Source organism: Giraffa tippelskirchi, chromosome 1, assembly GCF_054371585.1.
Source record: "Giraffa tippelskirchi isolate mGirTip1 chromosome 1, T2T-mGirTip1v1.2.pri, whole genome shotgun sequence".
Taxonomy (NCBI): Eukaryota; Metazoa; Chordata; class Mammalia; order Artiodactyla; family Giraffidae; genus Giraffa; species Giraffa tippelskirchi.
Window position 1 is genome coordinate 193191573 of NC_137275.1, and position 26458 is coordinate 193218030.

Below are 26458 nucleotides of genomic sequence, written 5' to 3' on the forward strand. Positions count from 1 at the left end.
GAGTCAGAGTTTCTGTTTCTGGGCTCTGTTCCCAGGCAGATCTCAGAGCCAGGGCTCTCAAACCTGATCGGTGGCCCCGGGCCAGCTGACAACTAGCAGCACATTCATGTGTTAAAAGCATACCAGGGAATTCTTGGCCATGGGGCCTCCCTATTCTCATGAGAGGTGAACTGCAAAGGAGGAAACAAACCACTCCCAACCCAGGAAACAAGATCAGGGCTTTGTGACATGGATAAACCCAGAGTCTGCCATACAGAGTGAAGACAGAAGGAGAAAAACAAACATCGTATATTAACACATATGTATGAAATCTAGAAAAGTAGAACTGATGAACCTATTTGCAGGGCAGGAATAGAGATGCAGACATAGAGAACAGACTTGTGGCCACAGCAGGGGAAGGAGAGGGTGGGACAAATTGAGAGAATAGCATTGACATATATACACTACCATGTGTAAAATAGACAGCTAGTGGGAAGCTGCTGTATGTATAGCAAAGGAAGCTCAGCTTGGTGCTCTGTAATGATCTAGAGGGGTGGGACAGGGGGTGACTCAAGAGGGGGTGACTCAAGAGGTGGGTGTGTGTATATATATATACATATAGCTGATTCATGTTGTGCAGCAGAAACTAACAACATTGTAAAGAAATTATACTCCAATTAAAAAAAAAAAAAAGATCAGCGCGTTGCTCTGCTGGCCCAGACCAGGAAGGCCAAGACCATGATCATCTGGAAGCAGGGCCAAGAAAGAAAGCGGGCAGTGGGGGAAGCTCTGAGCTTCACAGAGTCAGAGCCATTCAGAAGCAAAGGGACTGGGCTCTGCAACCAACTGGCACTCAGAAAACATTCCCCATTCACAGAGCAGAGAGTCATCATAGTCATAGCAGCAGCTACCACTAATTGATGGTCAGTGTGCCTGGCAGGACTAGACACTGCAGGGCAGGGATTACCAATTGAATTTTACAGATGAAAAATAAATATAAGGCTCAAAGTGTTCATTGTTTTGTTTCAGGTCACACGACTAGTAAGCAACAGAATCAAGATTCAAACCCAAGTCTGTCGGCCTTCAAAGCCCACTATTCTTAACACAAGGCCACAGTGATACAAGCAAATCATACCTGAGTCCCAGCTCCCTCCCTTCAACAGATGAGCCATATGTGGCCAGCCACTGGTTCAAGGTCACACTGCTGGGTCAGGATAAACTATATCTTTCCTCTTTCTTAAGGAACAGGGATAATTATGGGATAATGGTGGAACACAATGTTTGGGCAAATCTGAGGTCAGGATAAATATTAAGGATTAGAAGTACTAATGGGAGAGACGGGGTAGCCTGGCCCAACCAAAGCAGAGGTGTTTGCCGCAAGGACTCAGTCAACTCTGTATGGTGCCACCTGTTCTCAGTTACACTCCTTGGGTCTTCTGAAGCATCTACAGATGACTGGAAGCGATTTCTTTGATATGCCTACTTGGCCCATTCAATGATAGAATTGTCAGACTACTTTGTTAGCTGTCAGATAATGAGCATACTCCAAATGCCCCAAAAGGATTCCTTTGATTGTGGGTTCCCCCCCTTCTCTCCCCTCTTTTCAATTCTGTTTTTACATTTATTTTACTCCATATACCAACTGACTCTCTCACTCATGATAAAACAATACATGTGCAAAAACTATTCAATGTCCTGAATAATTGGATTGTGGTGATGGTTGCATAAATTGATGAATTATACTAAAACCGCTAAACTTACACATTTAAACAGTTGATTTTATAGTATGTGAGTATTATCTCAATTTTTTGAAATGATTAAAAACAAAAATGTGTAGGTTCCAACTAAGACTAAGAGCACCAGACTGTCTGCCTTTCCTTCTCTCTGCTGTCATGTGAATGGAGTGGTCTAGACATGCTGAGTTTTCAGAGGTCATCAGCTATTCTTTGTTTACCAGTCTTCAAACACTTCAGGAGACTCACAGATGCCTTGATGTCTTATTTATATGCATCATCATTCCTAGAAGCACAGCATTTTGTGAATCATCTCATCCAAGTGTTTTCAAATTATGCTCCTGAGAGCATCTGCCCAGGACTTGGAAGTTCTCATTGCAAACCTGGGAAAGTCATGGGCAAACTCAGACAACTGGTCACCCAACCTCCTGCGGAGCAGTGAGCAATGAGTCTAGGGTCTCTAGTCCCCAGTCCCAACCTTGGTCCCCACCAACAGCACAGCTTCTCTATTGTTATCTTTTTTTACATAGGCTTTGTCTACACTTTCTGTGTAAGGAAAAGAGTTCTGTGGCTTAAAAGGGGTTTGAAAAACGCTGTTTCAGCCTTCATTCTCCTGAAGGCCCTTGTAAGCCAAAGCCCAGGATGATCAGAGATTCAGCAGTTTCAGGTGAGTCTAATAAGTAAGACTATTCCAGTGTAGGGGGGCAGGGTGGTGGAGTGGAACAAAATCCACCTGGATGAACTCCAGGGGTGAGTGGTGCTGATACCCCACGCAGGGCTCTCGCTAGGCTCCTGACTGCATCCATCACCAATGCTCTTCCAATCAGTAATGATCTCAAAGAGGAACTTATGGAAAAATCCTAAATTTGAACCTCTTTTGAAACCTGAGAGCTTTATGGATGGTTTCTGAGGTTCTATGCAGCACTGACTTTCTACAATCCTAGAAGACCCTGATGGCATTCTACCTACAAACCTTTGGCTCTCATCTCTAAACACTGAAGCTTTCTTACCAGGAATATGTGTGACTCCCTGCCTAACGTTTCTTTTTCTGTTGTTGAGAGCACATACAACTCAAGCTCAGAGTAAGCCAGAAGTGCTAGAGAGCATTAACTCTGCCCTCATAAGTGTCCCTAAACTAAAATAAATGGGGAATTGGTAGATAAACAGACCAACCTCTTTGCCAGTCAGTGGGAGAACTTTGAGGCACATTCTGCAGTCTGCTAGGGTTCCCCAGCAGACACAGCTGAGTCCAGTGGCTCACAGTAGTGACTACTCAATATCATGCCCTATATTTCTTGCTTCCCCTCTCCCTCCTCCACTCCCCTATTGGTACATTCAGTAACCACACCCCATTTGCACTAAGCTCTTCCCAAGGTCTGCTTCTAAGGAGGGTACCAACCAAAAACAGATCCTGTGACATGTTGAATGGAAACAACAATGCCCCTCCCCCAAAAAAGCCCACAGCAATTAGGAAACACCCAGTATAAAGTTCAAGACATGGTCAGGCCAACAGTGGTTGGGAGTCACTCTGAACAATGCAGCAAATTTATAACTCACTTAAATATAATAAAAAAGGACTATATTAAAGGAAATGAATAAGTAGCTGTTTGCGAAACATAAAGGACTCCAGAAGTGCTTTTCAAACCTATGATTAAATGAATAAAAGTGACTTACTTATAAAAGGCTTGGTTCTCCACCCCACACTTCCAAAGATGCTTGCAGGCGGCTGGTGTTGAAGTATGAAATGCCAACACAGCTTTTTTCTAATAAAATATAACAAAACAATTAAGGGCACATTAAACACAGTTTAAGTTTTTCATATTTTTCTTTTAAGAATTTACCTATTTGTATCCCACCACCTACCAAACAGAATTGAAGTAACTTATGCATTACTATATACTTAGAAGATGCTAAAATCATATTCCCCCTTCCCTCACCCTTTGTAGATATTACTAACCACTCCAGGTCCTGTTTTGGATAAAGAACAGCTTCATAATCTTTCTCAACACTCCAGGCATCACCTACCTCTCAATCAGATTTGGATGAATTTAAAAATTTGCTCACCATTCTTGAATATCTAGTGCTTAAACACTAGGCTCAAGAAAATCGAGAAACTTTCAGACTGAGCTCTGAGGCTCTTCAGTAATGTCCTCCTCCCAAATGATAAACCCAACCTACATGTGGTAACTCCTTGATTTCAAGATTCCCAAGACTTCTATTTCTTATAAAACTCTAGTCAACACTGGTTGATGTCCATCTTTAGGTATTATTAATTTGTTTCCTAATTTTGTATTATGGCAATTGATAGAGGTAGGGAGAAGAGACATTAGCTATTTCTCAAGTCAGTGAAGTTAAAGTGTTAGTAGCTCAGTCATGTCTGACTCTTTGTGTCCCCATCGACTATAGCCCACCAGGCTCCTCTGTCCATGGAATTCTCCAGGCAAGAAGACTGAAGTGGGTTGTCATTCCCTTCTCCAGGGGATCTTTCCAACTCAGGGATCAAACCCTGGGTCTCCTGCATTGCAGGTGTATTCTTTACCATCTGAGGCACCGGAAAGCCCAAGTCTATCACAACCTAGTTTTTACACAGGGGTATATGGGTCAGCATTGTCCACTGGATTAATTCTTAAATGTGTAAACCTGGTGTTATTTACCTCTAAATTTCTGGTATCATCACAAACTTTAACATCATGATCTTTGGGGGCTACATTACTACAGGCACGTGTCATACCTGAAACTTTCTCATGCACAGGCATACCTGCACACATGCATGTACAAACACATGAATGCACACCCAACAACAGACAGGCAGAAAAGCAGTTTCTGACCTCTTTCTGGGTGCCAATCACATAAAATGTCTTCCCTTCAAACTTCAATTTGCAGACATCTGGCCTAAGAAAAGAAAATCTCTTTGGGTGAGAAGAAAAAAAAAAGTGGCAGCTAATTAAGGTACCTGCTTTCCCATAGGCATCCATCTGACTCACAAATGCCAAGCAGACAGCAACGAAACAAGATATTATCTTATCATTGCTGGAGGCCAAATGAGCAGGCAAGAGCCCCCAAGTGAATTCTACAGCAATTTTCTTCCCAAGAGAGGATCCGTAGGCAGCTCAGAATTATTTACTCAATTTTTTACAGTTAAGCTGCATCTTTCTTCCAAGGAACTCTAGAGGTTTCATGAATATTAATGACCAAAACAATATTAATTGGCCAACCCACTTTGTGAGGTAGGAAGTATGTAATAGTTATTTCAGATTTGGTTAATGAAACCATATGGATTCACAACATCTGTATCCTTTCACACCCATCTCCAAGACATGCACCACATTGCAAAATTCTCATTTCTGCCCTCCCTGTTTATAAATGAGCCATTTTGTTAGATAATGAGATGCTCAAAACTTTAAGGATACCTCGAGGAACTATAGTCAAAAGACTTGAGGCTTCATCTTAACTGAGATGCTCAGTTAAAATCTACCTGAAATGTAGACCTAAGGTCACCTCCTTGGTAAGATAAGTGTAAAGGGAGGAGGGAATTCTATTTTTACTCCTTTGATCTAATTCCTAGGACAGTGATATGTGCCCCTGTGCTTTTCCTGGGGAAAAAGAAGAGTGAGGTCATATTAAGCTGTGGTGAGGATTTGCAAGAGGGATAAAGTTCAGTGGATGTTCAAAACAAAACAACACTAGGTTTAACGTGGGAAGAAAATTTATTTTGGTAACATGTACATGGCTGTTACAGATGTGTTCCTAAGCCACGGCTGGAAGAGATGGGGATGACAACATCCCACCAGAAACACCAAGATTTAGAACCTAGAAACAAAAGATCTGGGGACTGTCCATCTCAACTCTTCAGTGGGCCCAGGAAGAAACTAAAGCACCAAGGGGAGAGACTTGCAATTAATATGCACGTGTCTAACCCAAGGACTCCAGACTTGAGTAGTACCTAAGGATCAAACACCCTGCAGGACCCTCAGGCCTTTTGTAATTGTAGGAGAGAATGAGGGAAGCCCTGCCCATATTACCCATGCTCCCCAAAGTCAGAAAATCCCTAGGGAACTTATTCTGGAATGGACTGAAGGGTGGTTAACATCAGAGCTTCTTTACAAATACCGAAGACACAGAGAAGAAAGTAGGTAACCTACTATGCTGTGTATTTATAAAACATCCTAGTTCACAAATCAAGTCACTTTCACACACACTATTTCATTTCCTTCTCTCCCATCTCCTTTCTTTCTTGTAAAGTAGTTGGATATAATGAATGCCCACTTTATGAATGAGTACATTGAGACTCAGACAGTTAAGTGATTTATTAGAGACACACGAAAGTTTGAGAATGCTCATTATGGAGGAAGAGAGTATGTGGTCACAGATGCGAACTGACAGTATGACATGAATAACGGCAATGACAGAGTAGGTAGGGAAGATATTTAGGCAACTTAGGGTTCTTAGGAAGAGAAGGCTGATGATAAAAACAGAGCAGAAGGTGTAGGAAGCAAAGTGGACATGAACTGATTGATTCTATTCTTGTAGAGAAGGTTTGAAGGGAAGGCAGGTGCTCAGAGGAGAGTGCCAAGAAGCGATGGGGTGGATGGGGACTTTATGAAAAGGTGCTGGAAGAAATCCTGATGCTAAAAGAACCATGAAATGGAGGTTCAGATAAGCATGAGAGAGCATTTTCAATTCAGGTCCGAGGGTGGATGCCCAGAGGGCCATCAAAAACTTCTGACACCTAGGGCTCAAGCCAAGAGAGTTAGTCCACCATCCAGAGAGACCAGGTGACAGATCTGTCAAGGACCATCAGAGAGGGAACCAAATCAAGCTGAAGCTATGAACAAGACTAAGCCCTTACAATATTCCAATACACACAAAATGGTCAGCCTTCTTCACTCTTTGTGTTTTAAAGTACAGTCAAGATTAGTCCAATTTTTTTTGGATTTGTCTATTTTTTAAAATTTTTTATTGGAGTATAGCTGTTTAACAATGTTGTATTAGTTTCTGCAGACTTACTATTTTGTTCCTTGATTGGACATAGAGGGCACTGCTGGTTCATTCTCCCACGTCCTTACTGACAGAACCCATACTTTATTCTTCCTCTAGATCAAGTGTTCATATAAATGATGTTCTCCCCAAGAGGATGGATCTTGATTTGACCAACCTCATCACAGAATTCTACTTCTTGGAAGGATTGGTTTAAGGAGGCACATATGACCCAACCCTGCTCAATTACATACACAGGAAGTCTCTTACAGAGCTTCTGAAAAAGTTATCCTTGTCTTCACAGGAGACACACGCAGAGGGCTGTTCTTCTTGAGGGTGTTGCCATGGGAAGATGTGACAACTGAAGTTGCATGCATGTCCATTTTATAAACACGAACCTGGGGACAAAAGCTACCACCCGGCGACTGCAGAGAAGAAAATGCAAAGGCGCAAGCCCTTCATGATGTTGCCAGGCAGTTAAGTTAAAGGACCATGGGGCTCCCAGACCCCTGGAACTTTTGCTGTCCTCTCATCTGTAAGCCACTGTGAGCAGACATTCCTGTTCCTTTGAGTCAAAAGCATCTTCACTGATACAATGGATTACAGAGGTGTGGGTATACAGCAAGAATCCAACACAAGAGAATGAAAAGTGACAGAAATAGAGCGGGTCCTTGTTGTCTGAGGGAATTTGCACCCTAACCCTGCCCTGAGGCACCCTGTGGTCACCCCTGGTATTTCTTCACCAGGAATCCTGGACACCTTCCCCTTGGAGGCAGAGCCTCTGAGCCTGGGACACATTCCAGGTCTCCTGAGGTCTAGGGAAACCAAGATTGAACTTCATTTACAGATGAATAATCTCTTTGTAAGAAACTCCAAGGCAGGGAAATGGATCTTGGGCATTCTACCTGGCAGTTCCAAACAGAAAGTCAAAGACTGGGAAAGAAAAATAAGATTAAGAAAAAACAAGAATTGTTTTCCAAAGAAGTACTCACCACTTTAACAAATGGATTCTCTTATTTCCCTGGAATACCACAAACCCTGCAGCAGTGAATCCTAAAAATGTTGTTGTGCCTGTTGAATCCTGAAAAAAATATAGAAATAAGAACATATTCGATTAAGGAATATCAAATAAAGGATAAATGACATGCCTATTCATCCTCAGTCTGGGTGAATTTTAGGTTAAGTACAATGATCGTAGCCATAAACTAAGTTTCTAAGATGGGACTTCCAAGGATAGTTACCTCTAAAATGTGGGCAAGGGCCAGGAGTATGTAGCTTTTCCATTTGAGGAGTGGACCTCTGCCTCCCCAGAAACCTCCTGGGAAAATACAGGTTAGTCCCAAACCCCTAGTCTACTTCCAAGTATCTTGTGGAACTGCCTGAGTTCTCAGATCCACCATGTAAGTAGGAAAACTGTTCTTGGTTGTCATTAGCCCTGAAACCAAAGCCCTGAGCATCTAAACTAACTAGTCAACCCCATATGGGATTTCTGGTAATTTAAAAATAAAGATATGCCTGGAAATGCCTACTTTGATTCCAGTCTTCAGCAGGAAAACTAAGCATGGATAAATTAAGGCAAAGGAACAACAATGATTAACAACAAAACTCAAGTCAGTCTCCAAGTAATAAATAAAACCAACAGAGAGGCTCAGATTTGTGGATTAAATCTAATTCATGAAGTGGAATAATCTAATTTATACCATTAGCAGGAAGAGACATCTGGCAAATACTCTAAAATAATCATGTGGGCAGAGGCAGAAGATGCACATGCCACTGTCAACCAGCCTGCCAGCTCTCTGCCTGGGCTGCATCTTCACATCCCCATGGGACTGGACAACAGGGGGTGATGGGACTCCCCAGGCCCTTCTAAGGTCCAGCCTGAGCTATGAGCTCTAGTACTGGGGACTTCACCGAATACAATTAGCTGGTCCCACCTGGGTAAAGAAATGAGCCTGGCTGATATAAATGCTTAGTTTAGGATTCAGGTTAGTGTCTGGTTGATGTGCAGTGGGTTTAGGATATGAAAAGAACACTGTTTTCATAAAACGCTTCTGAAATGTATGTGCTTGAGTACCACGTTGGGAGCTTGTTAAAAGGCAGGTTCCAGGTTCCCCAGAGATGCTGATCGGTGGCTCTGGGGTAGGGCCTGAGTGTTTCTGATACACATAGTCTTGATCTCCCACTTGAGAGAAGAGCTGTCAAGTAATTCAAGTAAAGGAATAAAGAAAAATATATACTCTAAAGGTCAATTAAAAGATTTTTCCTTCCACTTGTGTGTGTGCTATGTTGCTTCAGTCGTGTCCAACTCTTTGCCACCCCATGGACTGTAGCCTGCCAGGCCTCTCTGTCAATGAGATTCTCTAGGCAAGAATACTGGAGTGGGTTGCTATGTCCTCCTCCAGAGGCTCTTTCCAACCCAGGGATCTAAGCACATCTGTTACATCTCCCTGCACTGGCAAGTGGGTTCTTTACCACTAGCGCCACCTGGGAAGCCCTTCCTTCTGCTTACCCATTGTTAAAGACTGCATTCTTGCTGGCAATGGCCTTTGCAAACAAACCTGTTAGGATCCCACGACTTCTCAGGGGGTAAAACCATCCAATTGATGGATGAATGAATGAGCAAGCAATTAGAAGACTCCAATGGAGAAAATCAACTACCCAAACGTGTGACTGCAGTACACTGTTGTCCCTTCCCATTAGGGGTGATGGATCAGGCTGTGGGAATATCCTAGAAGCGCTCCTTCAGGCCTGTATACCAATTAATTGTCTTTTGGGTGAAACAATCATCTGTCAACCTGCAGTGAGAGGTAGTTACCTTGCATGGGTGAGGATCCACCCCATAGGTTTCCAAAGTGTGAGCTTTCAGGAGTAAGTTAAATTCAGCAACCGGTGGACTCTGCCCTCTAAAATCACACAAGAAAAGTTCAGGGAGTTAACATGAAAAATAACAGAACCACGGAGTCCCTTCAGTCAATAAAATATGATATTCTTAACTAAATCAACAGAGAAATCCCTATAGAAATAGTGATCAATGAACTGGTCATTATTCCTCCCACAAGGAGCCTTTGCTAAGAAATCTTGGCCCCTGTTCCTTGGTTAATTGTTCCATAATAAACACACATGTACTGTGAGGACTCCAGTGACCTGGACAGTTAAATCAAGGTTATCAAGTTACCAATAAGCAGGCCCTTGCAAATCCAATCTTAATATGAACTAAAACTCAGCATCTGTTCTTTCCTACTTATTTCAAAAGATTCTCCAGGATACAGGGCATTTTTTGTTTGTTTGTTTGGGGTAGAAAGTGTTACACCATCAGCAGCCTAAACAGAGCCATCCGGGAAAGAAGAGCTGTCAACCATTCTATCGGAAAGCCCTGGATTTTGAAAGGAAATCTCAGCCATTTCTAGTCTGAGCTGTGTCCTCCAGGGTGGTAAACAAGGTCTTGGCCCCGGGAAGAGTAAGAGGGCTGCAAATATAGATGGCTGTGAAGTCCTTTCAGGGCTAGCTTCCAAACCAGGATTGTGCAGCATTTCAAAGACTCTGCTTTTGACTAACATTAATATCTCACATGTATCATAAAGAATCCAAACCAGGATTTTGCAGCATTTCAAAGACTCTGCTTTTGACTAACATTAATATCTCACATGTATCATAAAGAATCCAAACCATTCTCCACGGATAGTAAGTAACCTGAGCGACCAAGAAGAGTTTGCTAACAACAGGAATTCAGTTTTATATTCACAGTGTAAAACTATACTGCAATATTAACTCTATTTCCATGCATGCCTCTCCCCAAAGATGGATTCCCTTCCCACCCCCTCAAGACAGCTAAGAGTCCTTATGCTTCTAATCAAAACAGTATCCCATTTTTCTTCTCTGAAGCTTTTCAAGATCTCTTTACTCTGAATGTTCACCCTGATACGTCTTTATTCATTTGTCAAGATGAGCACTGTGGTTGTTTAGTCGCCAAGTTGTGTCCAACCCTTTTGCAGCCCCATGAACTATATAGCCCACCAGGCACCTCTGTTCTAGGGATTTCCCAGGCAAGAATACTGGAGTGGGTTGCCATTTCCTTCTCCAGAGGATCATCCTGACCCACAGATAGAACCCGTGTCTCCTGCATCTCCTGGCAGATTTTTTTACCACTGAGCCACATGGAAAGCCCGAGCACTGTAGGGACACTTGCAATCAGACAACTCATCTTTTTATAATTTTCCTTTTTTTTATTTTTGGCTGTGCTGAGTCTTTGTTGCTGCATGGGCTTTTTTCTAGTTGCAGCGAGTGGGGGGTTGCATTCTTGTGGCAATGCATGGGCTTCTCATTGCGGTGGTTTCTCTTGTTGTGGAACACGGGCTTTAGGACTCAACAGGCTTCAGTAGTTGCAGCTCTAGAGCACCATCCGCTCAATAGTTGTAGAGCATGGGCTTAGCTGCTTCGAGGCATGTGGGATCTTCCCAGATTAGGGACTGAACCAGTGTCTCCTGCATTGGCAGGCAGATTCTTTACCAGTGAGCTACCAGGGAGGCCCCCAGACAACTCATCTTTGGCCATTTCTTTGATATTTTTCTTCTCTTCTCAGTCTCCTTCCTCACCTCAACCACTCTCTGTCTCTCCTCTCTTTTGAGAGACCCTAGTAAACGGATCTTGAAACTCCTAGTATTATCCTCCATGTCTTTTTAAACTTTGTTTCATTCTTTAAATCTGCTTTTTATATTAAATTCCAAATTATTTCTTTATTCAAGCCTCCAGTTTAATTTCTTCTTCAGCTGTGTGCATCCTGTTTTTCATCCCATTTGTGAGTGATTTTTAAAATATCAATTAAATGTTTCATTTCCAATGTAATATTTACTTGGTTCTTGAAATAGATGCCTGTTCTTGTTTTATGAAATAAATTCTTTTTTCTCCTCTGAGGATATCTACTTGGTTTCTTTTAAAGTCCAATCCCTTTGATTCCATTAATACTACCTTCTTGGTGACAGCCCTTTGGTTTGCTGCATCAGAGTGTCTTATTCAATGAACTGATGTTTCCTTAAGTGTTTGGTGATTCTTGGTTTGATGCTCATCCTTGTATTTTATGTTATTTGTTTAGTACAATGGCCTCCAGAGGTTGTAGGGAAGGGCAGGACATGCCATATGAGAAGAGTATGAGTTAGTAACTTGATTTCAGGCTGAAGACTGTAGTTCCTTCAGGGTATTATCCATACAAGGTACCTCCAGCTCAAGCCTGCTATTGCCTATGACTTAGCACAAGGGAACCAATGTTCCAAATGCACCCACCATAGTGGCTGCCCTGTTATCTGTTGCCAGAAGTACACAGAACCACTCCTATTCTCTATATGTGTTTGACCAGGGTTCCTTCCATTTGTTTCCTATCTTCCAGAGATACCACAGGACTGCTGATGCAAAGATGGTAGTCTTTCTTGCATCTGCTTTCTAATACATTTTCTATTATCCACAGGGACTTGGAGAAGGAAGGGAAGGGAGCCACATATGCTACCTTTTTCTTTTACTAGAGGGGATAATCTTTAAATTCATCCTTTACAGAATATATTCCCGAGGGATTAACTCAAACACCTGCTTTAGGAGAGTTGAGTCTTTCTAAAGCCTTTCCTGATTTTCTCTTTAGTTTTGGTGTTCTGAAATTTCACTGGGATATGTATATAAAAGGCGCCTCTTTATTCACCCCGCTTGGCACTATATGACCCTTTCAATCCATCAAATCCATCAGGACCATTTCTTTGATTCTTTTTTTTTCAAGTCATAGTCATTATAATTATTTATCTTTTTGATAAAGTAACAAGAGAGTCAAGAAAATCACCAAATATTTTGTTGGGGAAGGGAAAAGGGAGTTTCTGAAAGATTTTTAAAAACATACAAGTATTTCTCTCTTCATAGCTCTCTCATAAGTTCCTGAAGTAATAGCCTCGTTCCACCAGAAAATAAAGAAAATTATTGAATCCAAATATTGGGGGGTTCCTGCCTCCTCACCATGCCCATCCCACCCTCACATACACACTGCCTCTATTCTCTCTCTCTCACTCTTTCATACACTCACTCTACCCCCTGGCAGGGACCAAAGCACAAAGCTGAGCTGACCGGCATGTTCCTAAGCAGCACCCCACTCTCGTGGCCCTCAAAGCAAAACTTTAGCCCAATGACCCAGATGGAGGCCAAAGAGAACCAGGACTAGAGCTAAAGCGGCCCAGTGCCTCCCACAGCTGCAGGCCGTCAGCTCTGCTCCCGGAAATCTTGCTGCTTCACATGAAAGGCTCTCACTCTGCCCCATTCTAAGAAGAGCTCCTCTGCTCCAGAGAGCTGGCCATTCCCCTTAGTGGTAAACTGTCAGCCTTTTTTGTCTAAGCTGCATATTGGGTTTTTTTTTTTTTAACTGGAGGATAACTGCTTTACAATGTTTTGTTGGTTTCTGCTGTACAATGATGTGAATCAGCCACAAGTATACATGTATTCCCTCCCTCTTGAACCTCCCTTCCAACCCCTCCCCCATCCTACTCCTTTAAGTTGTCACAGAGCACCAGGTTGAGCTCTTGATGTTATACAGCAACTTTGCACTAGCTACCTATTATAGACATGGTATTACATATGTTTCATTGCTACTCTCTCAAAAACCATCCCACCCTTTCCCTACCCCACTGTGTCCACAGGTCTGTTCTCTATGTCTGCATCTCTGTTCCTGCTTTGCAAAGAGGTTCTTCAGAAACATTTGTCTACATTTCATATATATGCATTAATATATATTTGTTTTTCTCTTTCTGACTTACTTCAGTCTGTATAACAGGCTCTAGCTTCATCTACCTCAGTTCAACTGACTCAAATTCATTCTTTTTTATGACTGAGTAATATTCTATTATATATGGGTATGTATATATACATACACACCATATCTTCTTTATTCATTCATCTGCCAATGAACATCTAGGTTGCTCCCATGTCCAGCTATTGTAAATAGTCCTGCAATGAACATTGGGGTACATGTGTTTTTTTCAATTAGTATTTTCTCAGGGTGTATGCCCAGTAGTGGGATTGCTGGTAGTTTTATTCCTAGATTTTTAAGAAATCTCCCTATTGCTCTCCATAGTGGCTATGTCAATTTACATTCCCACCAACAGTGCAAAAGGGTTCCCTTTTCTCCATACCTCTCCAGCAGTTATTGTTTGTAGACTTTTTGATGATGGCCATCCTGACCAGTGTGACGTGATACCTCATTGTGGTTTTGATTTGCATGTCTGTAATAATGAATGATGTTGAGCATCTTTTCACGTGTTCATTACTCATCTGTATGTCTTCTTTGGAGAAATGTCTGTTTCTCGAAAAACTGGAGAAACATTTTTTTCCCATTTTTTGGTTGGGTTGTTTGTTTTTCTGATATTGAGATGCATGAGCTATTTGTATATTTTGGAGGTTAATCCCTTGTCAGTTGTTTCATTTGCAATTATTTTCTCACATTCTGAGGGTTGTCTTTTCATCTTGTTTATAGTTTCCTTTGCTGTGCAAAGACTTTTAAGTTTAATTAGGTCCCATTTGTTTATTTTTGTTTTTTCTCCATTACTCTGGGAGATGAGTCAAAGAGAATCTTGCTGCCATTTATGTCAAAGAGTGTTTTGGCTATGTTTTCCTCTAAGAGTTTTATAGTTTCTGTAAGCTAAACATTGTTTATTCTTGAAATTCAAGTTCAGTTTTAAAGCACACCTTTTTCTATTCAGTCTGGGAACAAGTTAATTTTGAAAGGTTATAATTTGGAAGTTCATACTGGAAAGTGAGGAATTTTTGCTGATGTATGGAGCATATTTATAAAAGCAAAATAAGAGAATGAATAACCTAAAATTCAGAATAGCATACAGAAGGAAGGGAAGTAATTTGGGAGGGTCAGGTTAGGAGACTTGAGAGCATCTGGTGCTGTTCTAATTCATAAGCAAAGTTATGGGGTCATGGGTGTTTTTCAACTACTCTTTAAATTACACATATATTACATATACTCTTTTATATTTTATTCATTTACAATGATTAAAAGAGAAATAATTCCTGCCTTTTTTAATAGAATAACTACTGGGTGAAGTATTATACAATCTAAAAGCACGGCTGAACTAAACAGAATAGGTCAGGAATATAATAGATATCCATGCAGAGCCACCTTTTACTAAACTCTCCTGTTCTGAGCAATATATAATTGTTTATATTGCCAAGCAGTAGATACATTTTTTTCACTTAATATTCATCAAGCAGGAATTCTTTTTTTTTTTTTTTAATAAATTTATTTATTTTAGTTGGGGGCTAATTACTTTACAATATTGTAATAGTTTTTGCCATACATTGACATGAATCAGCCATGGGTTTACATGTGTTCCCCTTCCTGGACCCCCCACCCACCTCCCTCCCCATCCCATCCCTCTGGGTCATCCCATTGCCCCGGCCCTGAGCCCTTGTCTCATGCATCGAACATGGAATGGTGTTCTGTTTCACATATGATAATATACATGTTTCAATGCTATTCTCCCAGAACGTCCCACCCTCGCCTTCTCCCTCAGAGTCCATAAAATTGTTCTATGCATCTGTGTCTCTTATTCTGTCTCGCATATAGGGTTATCGTTACCATCCTTCAAATTCCATATATATGCATTAGTATACTGTATTGTTGTTTTTCTTTCTGGCTTACTTCACTCTGTATAGTGGGCTCCAGTTTCATCCATCTCAGTAGAACCGATTCAAATGTATTTTTTTTTAATGGCTGAGTAATATTCCATTGTGTATATGTACCACAGCTTCCTTATCCATTCATCTGCTGATGGACATCTAGGTTGCTTCCATGTCCTGGCTATTGTAAACAGTGCTGCGATGAACATTGGGGTACACGCATCTCTTTCAATTCTGGTTTCCTCGGTGTATATGCCCAGCAGTGGGATTGCTGGGTCATATGGCAGTTCTAGTCCCAGTTTTTTAAGGAATCTCCACACTGTTCTCCATAGTGGCTGTACTAGTTTGCATTCCCACCAACAGTGTAAGAGGGTTCCCTTTTCTCCACACCCTCTCCAGCATTTATTGCTTGTAGACTTTTGGATAGCAGCCATTCTGACTGGTGTGAAATGATACCTCATTGTGGTTTTGATTTGCATTTCTCTAATAATGAGTGATGTTGAGCATCTTTTCATGTGTTTGTTAGCCATCTGTATGTCTTCTTTGGAGAAATGTCTGTTTAGTTCTTTGGCCCATTTTTTGTTTGGGTCGTTTATTTTTCTGGAATTGAGCTGCCTGAGCTGCTTGTATATTTTTGAGATTAATTGTTTGTCTGTTGCTTCGTTTGCTATTATTTTCTCCCATTCTGAAGGCTGTCTTTTCACCTTGCTTATAGTTTCCTTTGTTGTGCAAAAGCTTTTAATTTTAATTAGGTCCCATTTGTTTATTTTTGCTTTTATTTCCAATATTCTGGGAGGTGGGTCATGGAGGATCCTGCTGTGATTTATGTTGGAGAGTGTTTTGCCTATATTTTCCTCTAGGAGTTTTATAGTTTCTGGTCTTACGTTTAGATCTTTAATCCATTTTGAGTTTATTTTTGTGTATGGTGTTAGGAAGTGTTCTAGTTTCATTCTTTTACAAGTGGTTGACCAGTTTTCCCAGCACCACTTGTTAAAGAGATTGTCTTTTCTCCATTGTATATTCTTGCCTCCTTTGTCAAAGATAAGGTGTCCATATGTGCATGGGTTTATCTCTGGGCTTTCTATTTTGTTCCATTGATCTATATTTCTATCTTTGTGCCAGTACCATACTGTCTTGATGACTGTGGCTTTGTAGTAGAGCCTGAAGTCAGGCAGGTTGATTCCTCCAGTTCCATTCTTCTTCCTCAAGATTGCTTTGGCTATTCGAGGTTTCTTATATTTCCATACAAATTGTGAGATGATTTGTTCTAGTTCTGTGAAAAATACCATTGGTAGCTTGATAGGAATTGCATTGAATCTATAGATTGCTTTGGGTAGTATACTCATTTTCACTATATTAATTCTTCCAATCCATGAACACGGTATATTTCTCCATCTGTTTGTGTCCTCTTTGATTTCTTTCATCAGTGTTTTATAGTTTTCTATATACAAGTCTTTTGTTTCTTTAGGTAGATATATTCCTAAGTATTTTATTCTTTTTGTTGCAATGGTGAATGGTATTGTTTCCTTAATTTCTCTTTCTGTTTTCTCATTATTGGAGTATAGGAATGCAAGGGATTTCTGTGTGTTAATTTCATATCCTGCAACTTTACTATATTCATTGATTAGCTCTAGTAATTTTCTAGTAGAGTCTTTAGGGTTTTCTATGTAGAGGATCATGTCATCTGCAAACAGTGAGAGTTTTACTTCTTTTCCTATCTGTATTCCTTTTATTTCTTTTTTCAGCTCTGATTGCTGTGGCCAAAACTTCCAAAACTATGTTGAATAGTAGGTGAAAGTGGGCATCCTTGCCTTGTTCCAAGCAGGAATTCTTATGCTTATTTTATAGATGAGGATTCTGACACTCAAAGGGGAAAAGTAACCTGTTCAAGGTTACTCAAGTATTAAGTGGACGAGTGAATACAAATCCAAGGCAGCCTGGTTCCAACGTGCTTCTCAGGACCTTCACTACCAACACGATATGGTCCAGGGCCATCTGCCTGCTCTCGTGGATACCAGGCTGAGCATTTCCAACTGACATGGTTTCTACTGGTTCTTCTAGGAAGCATTTTTCAAATTCTAAGCATTTTTCATCTTATCAGTGATGAGGCACTCCATCCCAGATGACAGATATTTAGATCTGATTAGACAGCAGTGATGTCTCCATTTTAATCTAGGTCAGAGATCCCCAGACTAGACTCTCTGTGGGCTAAATTCAGATCACTGTCTGGTTTTGCACAGCCCTGGAGCTAGGAATGTTTTTTGTTGTTTGTTTGTTTGTTTGTTTTCCCATTTGTAAACGGCCCGAAACGATCAAAGAATAATTTCATGCCCTGTGAAAATTATGTGATGTTCGAATTTCAGTCTCCATCAATTAAGTTTTTTTGGAACAAAGACACACCCATTTGCTTGAGTACCATCTGTGGACACTGTCATGTTACAATGGCAAAATGCGTGATTGCAACAGAAACCATGTGTCCTGCAAAGCCTAAGATATTTGCTAAATGGCCTAGGATAGAAAAGTTTGCTGAACCCTCATCTAGGAAATGAACACAGGAATAGAAGACAACTGAAGCTGGGTCTGTCTGTTTCCATACAATGAAGATTAAAAATAGTACCTATCTCTAAGATTTGGTATAAAGAATAAACAATTAATGGATATAAAGCCATCATATTAGTGCCTGGCACAGAGCGTGCTCCCTCCTTGTCCTCAGAATAGCATTTGTTCCCTTGCTAGCTCTGCACGTGACTGAAATCAGAAATCTTTCTTTGGTGGAAGTGTCAGGAAGCATGTCAAGATATTTACAATAGAGCAATGACCCCTCTTCAAAATAAAAGTACTCAAATTGGTATCATTTGCATTGGGTTGGACCTAGATCTCCGATGGCTATGCTCTTAAAAGAGTTAATCTAAAAAATCATATACAAAGAAAGGCTAAAAATGTTCAGAGAAGGAAAAGGGTTCAAAACCAAGAGGGAAAAGGTAGAGATATCAACGGCACTAAGAAAATCCTGAGTTCCCCTGACTCATTGAGGAAGCAACCATTTAGTAGGTTTTCAGGAAGACACTAAGATCAATTAAATAGAAATTTGTTTTTCTTTCAAATCTCCCACTGGCCATTTGTTTCTGGCAAAAACTCTGTTTGGTAATGGAAAATAATGATTTTTCTATCCTTTAAATCTTGCACCAGGAACTGTTCTACTAAGATTAATAGTGTCTCTAATGAGATATTTAGAGATAAAGACCAGTATTAAGCCGAATTCTTTTTTGAGAACTAACAATTCTCAAGATATGCTTTTCTAATAAAATAGGCAAGGTCAAGTGATTATGTGTTTGGCTATATATCTTCCTTCTGCCTGTCCTGAATACCTTTTCTTGGGCAAGAGGAACACTCACTTATTGATTCTCCTTTAGCATACCGCTGCATAAAGTACAAAAATGCACAGCATCCCAAGAAGAAATGCAAATTATTAGTGGACCCTAATTGTGGAGCGAGGTGTGGATCTTGCCAGCAATGACTTGGGCCACTTGGAGCACAGTTGGACAGTGAAGGGGGTGGATTTGGCTCCACCTGATCCATTTGGGTCTGCAAGTTTCAGAATTAGGCTCATGGGTAGAAGATTAATAGAATGATCTGCTACTGCAAAGTAGAATTCTCAATGTGCCTTAGCTTAGGTTTTGCTGCAACTGGGTTGCCACTTTAGAGTTTGTTTACCACTGGCTCTAAAGCTTAAGAGTGCTCTCAAAACTTGCCCTTCAGCAGAGGTTGGATTCTCAGCATCCATGAGACTCTGGAGAGCTTGCTATGCTTTATGGCTTTGCTGCCAACTCTCAGAGCTTCAGGAAATCTCCTTTGCTCTTCAGTCCCACCCACGGCTCTCTGCACCTCAGGTGATTATTTTTCTTCCTGTGGTTGTGTCCACTGCCATGGTCAAGGGATGTTCTGCCCTGGCTCAAGGTCAGCAGTGTCTCAGAGGGGTTTCACTCAGCCTTCTTGCCCTGTCCAGCTTTGGCATACTGCCCCTCTTCACTCAGGGAAGTCCTGGGGTCCAGTGATGATGGGAAAGTGCAACTCACTCTGAAGACTCTGGGGTCCCAGACTCCAACTTAAGCTGGAGACTCTGGGGTCCCAACCAGTCAGGTCAGCCCACTCATAGTCACTAAATGCTTGTTAAAGGCTTAGCTCCCTCCCTGCCCCCCACCTCTGGCATATTCCTCCTCCTCTCCCTACCACCAGAGGTGAAAGCAACTGCAGGTCTCTGGTGCCCCAGGAAGGACATTCTGGATTTTAGTACATTGAGGTTTCTTTGCATCCTCATGTTCAGATGAGTTTTTAAAATATGACTTTGTAATTTAGCTTATTGATGCTATCTTGGTTTCAGAGGGAGATCAATGTCTCATGCTTTCCACATCCTAAACGGAAGAGTCCCCAGTCTGTCATTTCTTTTTACTTAGGGACATTATATTCTGTAAAATCTTTGAAGACCATTAGGGACCACATCTATGCAGAGCATTAGATAGAACGCTACAAATGTGGGTGACTGCCATGCTCTGGAGGAGACAGTGGTGATGCTCTGGGGCCAGGCAGGGACAAGACATACAGAAGAGCAGCCACTTAGAGAAACTTCAGGGTACTTTATAGGAACACTCAGGTTTCAGGTCAAGTTCTGTTGCTTCATAACTGTGTAGCCTTGAATAAGTGCATTTCTCAGCCGTCTGTTTCCTTATTGTCACAAACAATCAAATGGAGGAAGAATGTGAATGGGCTGAGCAGGATGGTGGTGACTCAGGGAACAAATGACTCTTTTAAAGGGCACTGCTGCTTAGCTTCGCTGTGTTGGGGTCAGGGCTTTGTGTTAACAAATCTCCCAGGTGCAAGTAAAGCTCGAATTTTATTCCAACTGCTTCCCATTTTTCAAAACTATTATTTGGCCTAAAAACACCTATCTGGGTCAGATGGTAGTCCAAGGATTATCATTATAACCCCTGCTTTGGATTCCAAGAATCTCTCAAGTGTCATAATTAGCTGTCAAGTTTCTTTGCTTTGGACTAGTGACCTCTTGATATTCAAAGGCTTTGAATGATAATTATAGCTATGGATGACCAATAAAAAATTCAGAAGCAAATTAGTTGTTGCTTCATGAATATTGTTTTCAGATGGAGTCTTTCAAAATCATCAGGTCATGGAGCACGTAGATGATGGGGAGGCTCCCAGCTTGTTGGAGAAGCAGCTGAAGATCACTGGTCTAGGTAGGTCATCCAACACTTCTACAGTTTCTGACACATAGTTACTCTTCAACAAATATTTGCTGCATGAAGGGATGCACAGATATGTGGATGGATGGATGGATGGATGGATGGATGGATCATGGACGAGTGTGTGGATGGACGAATGGATAAATACACTGTTATAATTTCATCAAAAGTTCAAAATGTCTTTGATTCTATGCATAATTTAGAACCACATGTCAAGGATAATCAAAGAGTGTAATAAGTAATGACTGAGTCCAGCTTTTAATACTACCCCTCTGTCCTTCTTCAAAGCCATGTTGCATTTCCACGACATTGCTTTCTCCCTTCAAGTCACCTTAGCCAGATTTCATCTGTATAAGAAATGTTGATGGATTGGGTGTAGCCTGGCTGAGGAGCCTGGCAGGCTACAGTCCATAGGGTCGCAAGAGTCGGACACGACTTGGCGCTATCTTTCTTTCTTTCAAGGCTTTCTAGAAATGCCCCTGACTCTAAGCCACATAATACAAAGATTTAGTTTCTACAGGAGGAGCATTTGATGTCAAATCATTCCAGCTTCCCATTCCTAAGAAGAGTATTACACCAGAGAATGAAAATGGACTTGATAACCTACCAGAGAGAGGGAGAGGGGTTGCAGGGAGAGAGAGCAGGGTAAGGAGAAAGAGATTCAGGGGCAGAGTTAGGGAGGAGGAAGGTAGAGGAAGGGAGGAAGGGAGAAAGGAGATTCTAGGCTTTTGGAATGAGAGCCTTGAGAACGGAAAGGATACACGGCAAGAGGAAAGAGGGATGACAGACCAAAAGCACGTTCTAAGAAAGATTGGAGTTGTGAAATAATCTGACATTTCCCCTCTTCCTTTTACACAGTAAACATTCTTCTCAAAACTGTACAAAATAGTTTCCTAAGAGGGCTCTTGTAAACTACTAATTGGAAGCACAGGTAGAGGGTACTTCCAAAGCAGGGCACTTATTTCTAGAAAGCTAGACATTTTTGAAATTATAAATCCTTGCCCGGAAGCTGTGGCGCATGATGTAGATAGAATGTGAGTTCTGAAAAGTAGAAAGAGATAATGAGTCTGTTTAAAATACACCCGGTGTCGTCATTACTTCCAGCACAAAACACACTGTATTAGATCATTATGGGGATGGCTAATCCAATCATTTCTGTGCTCTTTAAGGCAAGGAATACACCATCAAACCACCTCACTGCCAATTGAGATTCCTGAATATTTAAAAGCTGATGACTTGTGACTGGAACTGATTCAAAAATCTTAGCTTCTAATGATAAACCTGATGACCTGGTATTGAGAGGACTAGCTGAGTGGAAACTCCAGGAAAAACTTCAGAGAAGCCTATCAGGCTTCCTGATAGTAAAGTCCTTCTTATTCTTCATCTTCAACCCCCTCTAAGCAACCCCAGGACTAATGGCATAGGTCATCCCTCTTAACCCAGATGGTTGGGATTAAAGCTGTGGAAAACAGAAACCAAGAGAGTAAAACATAACTGTCACATCTCCAGGGATTGTGGGGGGCTTCCAATGTAGCGCTGGTGGTAAAGAACCAGCCTGCCAATGCAGGAGACATTAGAGACATGGGTTTGATCCCTGGGTTGGGAAGATCCCCTGGAAAAGGAAATGGCAACCCTTTCCAGTATTCTTGCCTGGGAAATCCCATGGACAGAGGAGCATGGTGGGCTACAGTCCATGGGGTCGCAAACAGTCAGACACAACAGCACATACATCCAGCAGGGATTATGGCAATGGCTTCCTCCAGCCACCAGAGGGCTCTAGAAGGAGGAATATCCTATTTCTAAGCAGTTCTATTGCTAGAATCTCATCTCTGCATACCAAACTCAAAATCTATAAATCATGAGCTTGTTTCTTATACAAAATTTTAAAAACAAATATGGATCTTTTTGCCTTAAAATCATCTGCAGAGTCAGGATTTGTTGTTCAGTCGTACAGTCGTGTCGGACTCTTTGCGACCCCATGGACTGCAGCACACCAGGCTTCCCTGTCCTTCACCATCTCCTTGAGCTTGCTCAAACTCATTTCCATTGAGTCAGTGATGCTATCCAACCAGAGTCAGGACAATGAAGAAGAAATTGATTCAAGATCTGTTCTGAAAAGTCAAAGTGTTAGTCACTCCGTTGTGTCTGACACTTTGCAACCCCAGAGACTGTAGTCTGTCAGGCTCCTCTGTCCACGGAATTCTCCAGGCAAGAATACTGGAGTGGGTAGCCATTCCCTTCTCCAGGGGATCTTCCTGACCCAGGGATCAAACCCATGTCTCTTGCATTGCAGGCAGATTCTTTACTATCTGAGCCACCAGGGAAGTCAGATATTTAAAACAGGTCAGTGAACTAGAACCCATGGATCAAATCTGGTCCACAATCTGTTTTGTCAATAAAGTTTTAGTGACTCACCACTCACTCATTTATGTATTGTCTATGTCACTCTACAGAAGCAGAGTTGAGTGGCTGCAATTGAGACCATACAGCCCAAAGACTCAAACAAATTCATTAACTACACCTGATCTAAAAGAAGCATTTGGCTTCATCAAGTTTTAGCACTGACATATATTCAAAAATGTGAATGATATGTATCTACATTCTCTAGTTCAGAGGACTCTAGTTAAGAGGCCCAAAGATGCCTTTACAAAAAATCTTTCTAAATAAACCTCTGTCAGCTATATACCTACTAGAATAGCCAAAATCCAGAACACTGAAAACACCAAATGCTGGTAAAGATTGTGGAACAACAAGAACTCATTGCTGGTGGGAATGCAAAATGGTACAGCCAACTTGGAAGAGAGTTTGGCAGTTCTTACAAAATTAAATATACTCTTACCATACAATCCAGCAATCATGCTTCCTGATATTTACCCAAAGGAGATGAAAATTTATGCCCACACAAAAGCCTGCCCATGGATGATTATAATAACTTTATTCATAATTTCCAAAACTTGAAAGCAACCATATGTTCTTCAGTAGGTAAAAGGATAAATAAACTGTGGTACATACAACAGAATATTATTCGGCAGTAGAAAGAAATGAGCTATCAATGGAAAGACAAGCAGGAATTTTAAGTACATACTGCTTAGTGAAAGAAGCTAATTTGAAAAGGCTGCATACTATAAGGTTTCAACTACATGACATTCTAGAAAAGGAAAAACTATGGAGACAGGTAACAGATCAGTGGTTGCCAGAGGTTAGGGAGGAATGAATAAGGCAGAGCACAGAATATGTTCAGGGCAGTGAAAATTTTCTGTATGATATTATAACAGTGGATATATGTTATTATACTGTTGTCCAAATCCACAGAATGTACAACCTCAAGGGTGAACCCTAAAGTATATGGACTGTGCATAATACCTACAAATCAATGTAGTGTCATCTATTATAACAAATGTACCACTCTGGTTGGGGATGGACATAGATATGGAGGAAGTTGTGCAAGTAGAGAGGCAGGGAATATAGAGGAAATCTGTCTACTTTCCTCTTCTTAATTCTGATGTGAAACTAACATTCTTCTAAAAAAGAAAGTCTACTAAAACAAAAACTCTATTAATCAATGAGATTGTGAAGGCTATTAAGAGATGTTTGCCAGCTGTTTCCACTTCACACCTTCTGGACACCTGATAGAATCGCACTTCCTGGAGGTTGTGTTGGGGCTTCCCTGGTAGCTTGGATGGTAAAGGATCCACCTGCAATGCAGGAGATTCAGGGTTGATCCCTGGGTTGAGAGATCCTCAGGAGAAGGTAATGGCTACCCACTCCAGTATACTTGCCTGGAGAACTCCATGGACAGATGAGCCTGGCGGGCTGTTGAGTGGGGCCATGTGACTAGTTCTGGCACAGTGGATAACCAGAAGTGACATGTATCACTTCCAAGCTAAAGCAGGACTTTCCACAGCTCTCTTTTTCCTGGCAAATCCAAGCTCGTGACTGCCCTAAGTGCCAATGATGAACAAAGTCCCCCAGCTGACCTCTCGTGGGTGTACATCAGAGCAAGAAACAAACCTTTCTTGTTCTAACCCACTGAGCTTTTAGGAGTTGTTTCCTCAGGAAAATCTAGCTTACCTTGACTGATACAGAGATGATTAATAATTGCGGTATTACACTTGCAAAACTATATCTTCTCCCCTCTGTCAGTCAGTGATGTGGCAAAGCTTTTTGAAGAGGCAAAGCTGACCCATGAACTTCGTTCACAAATCTCGTCAACATCTAAAAGAGTCTAAGCACTTAGTCCAGGCAGACTCTTACTAAAATCTTGGCCTTATATTTTCAAGCGTCTCAAAATTCTGGAGAAAGTCTCTCTCTCTTTCTTCTCCTTAAAGAACTCTCTTATTAATGCCTGTCTATCAAGCCACCTTGGGTCCACCTTCAAGTGCTGTGTAGCCTCCTAAGAAGGAAAGTTTTTCCTCTCTGATTAATTTTCTCCCAAGAATCAAAACTTTAGTCCTTCCACAGAGAGCACAGGAAGAGAATGATTCTAATCAAGTAAAAAGGCTGGAGAAGGTTGTGAACCCCCAGAGCTAATACTGTTTATCTGGCAAATTATGGTCATTTTGCTAGTGTCTGAGAGTCTCTTTTGCCATCTCTTTGTTTTCTTTCTTGATTTTTTCAGAAAATGGGTAGGAGCGGAACATTATTTGGAGGACCCTTCAAACCCCAACAAAGGCCAACTGGAAACCTTTCAGGAAGTTTCCATAACAACAGATCACTGATCATGCTTTATCCCTTTGTTGTGTGGGAGGGTCACAGGCGTTGTGATAACCATGCAGAGTAAGACAGTAAAACCTTGGTGCAGCCTCACCAAGTCACAGATGGGCCTCTACCATCTATGACTCTTTCCTGGCACTCTCAGGTTTGCAGAGCAATCCAGCCAAAGGTCCAGTTCCCACACAAGAAGATCAATACTTTCATGACCTGTGCACAAAGGGCTTGCGGATCCCCAGGGTCACCTCCAGTCTCTGCAGCAAGTTTCCAGCTGGTTCTAGAAAGCCCCTTCTCGTCTACCTTATCAGCTTGGCTGCTCTTATCTTCTCATCAAACCTGAAATCTCTCTCTGCTGCACCAATGCAGAAGCAAACATATGACTACTTAAGGAGAAGAAGGAGCAAAAACACACAGGGAAGTATCCTCTGAATCTCTCTTTGCAGTATCACATGATTTCTGGCTGTTTCATCCTCCACACATACCACATTGACTTCTTCACAAGGGCCTTCATGGGCACTACAAACATGTCGCAACACAGGAAAGCAGTGTTGGCCAAGCCAGGGCATTCACTTCTGGGATCTACAAACCATGGCTGACTGCTGATGCTCTATATTCTCTAGATGCATGATGACTACTTTCAGGGTTCTCAACAAATTCAGGAGCTGGCACAAGGTCCAATCTACAGCTTTCTGATTACAAAAGGCAATCTGGAATCTTCTTTGATCCCCTCATTTACTCATGAAACCCAGTAGGTCACCAAGTCTTGCTTCAACGTCTCTCAAGAACCTCTTTAGTTTTCTCTACTGCTATTCTTGTGAGGTCCCCAGCATGTTTCCTGGATGACAGAACTAACTGGTTCTCCTACCACAGTCTCCACACTCACCATGGTGATCACTACGGAACATCAACATGACTACCAGGTTGCCTTATGGTTGCTCAGCCCAGGGGATAACAGCATGGGTGTTAGTGTCAGGTAAGGACAAGGTTCAAGTCCAGACACTGCTACTAACAAGTCCTTCACTCCAGGCTGTGCTTTCTTCACCTCAGATGGGGAACAACAATGGAATCTACCTCATAGAGTTTGGGAAGACTGAGCGGGGTGATGTATGTTAGGCTATTAGCACAGTATTTTGGCATCCAGTAAGAGCTCAACAA

The 26458-nt window shown here is 41.5% G+C and overlaps 1 protein-coding gene across 18 annotated transcripts in view; it reads right to left on the reverse strand.

Moving 5' to 3' along the window:
• Positions 1-26458, reverse strand: part of FRMD3 (FERM domain containing 3) — a 396369-nt gene that overhangs the window by 83230 nt on the left and 286681 nt on the right. For all 18 annotated transcript variants that reach the window (XM_081520403.1, XM_081520507.1, XM_081520514.1 and 15 more), the window contains 4 exons: positions 9505-9592; positions 7682-7770; positions 4541-4604; positions 3387-3475 (listed from right to left, as the gene is read on the reverse strand). In XM_081520403.1, coding sequence (XP_081376529.1) covers positions 3387-3475; positions 4541-4604; positions 7682-7770; positions 9505-9592 — 330 coding nt within the window. The remainder of the gene's footprint in view (positions 1-3386; positions 3476-4540; positions 4605-7681; positions 7771-9504; positions 9593-26458) is intronic.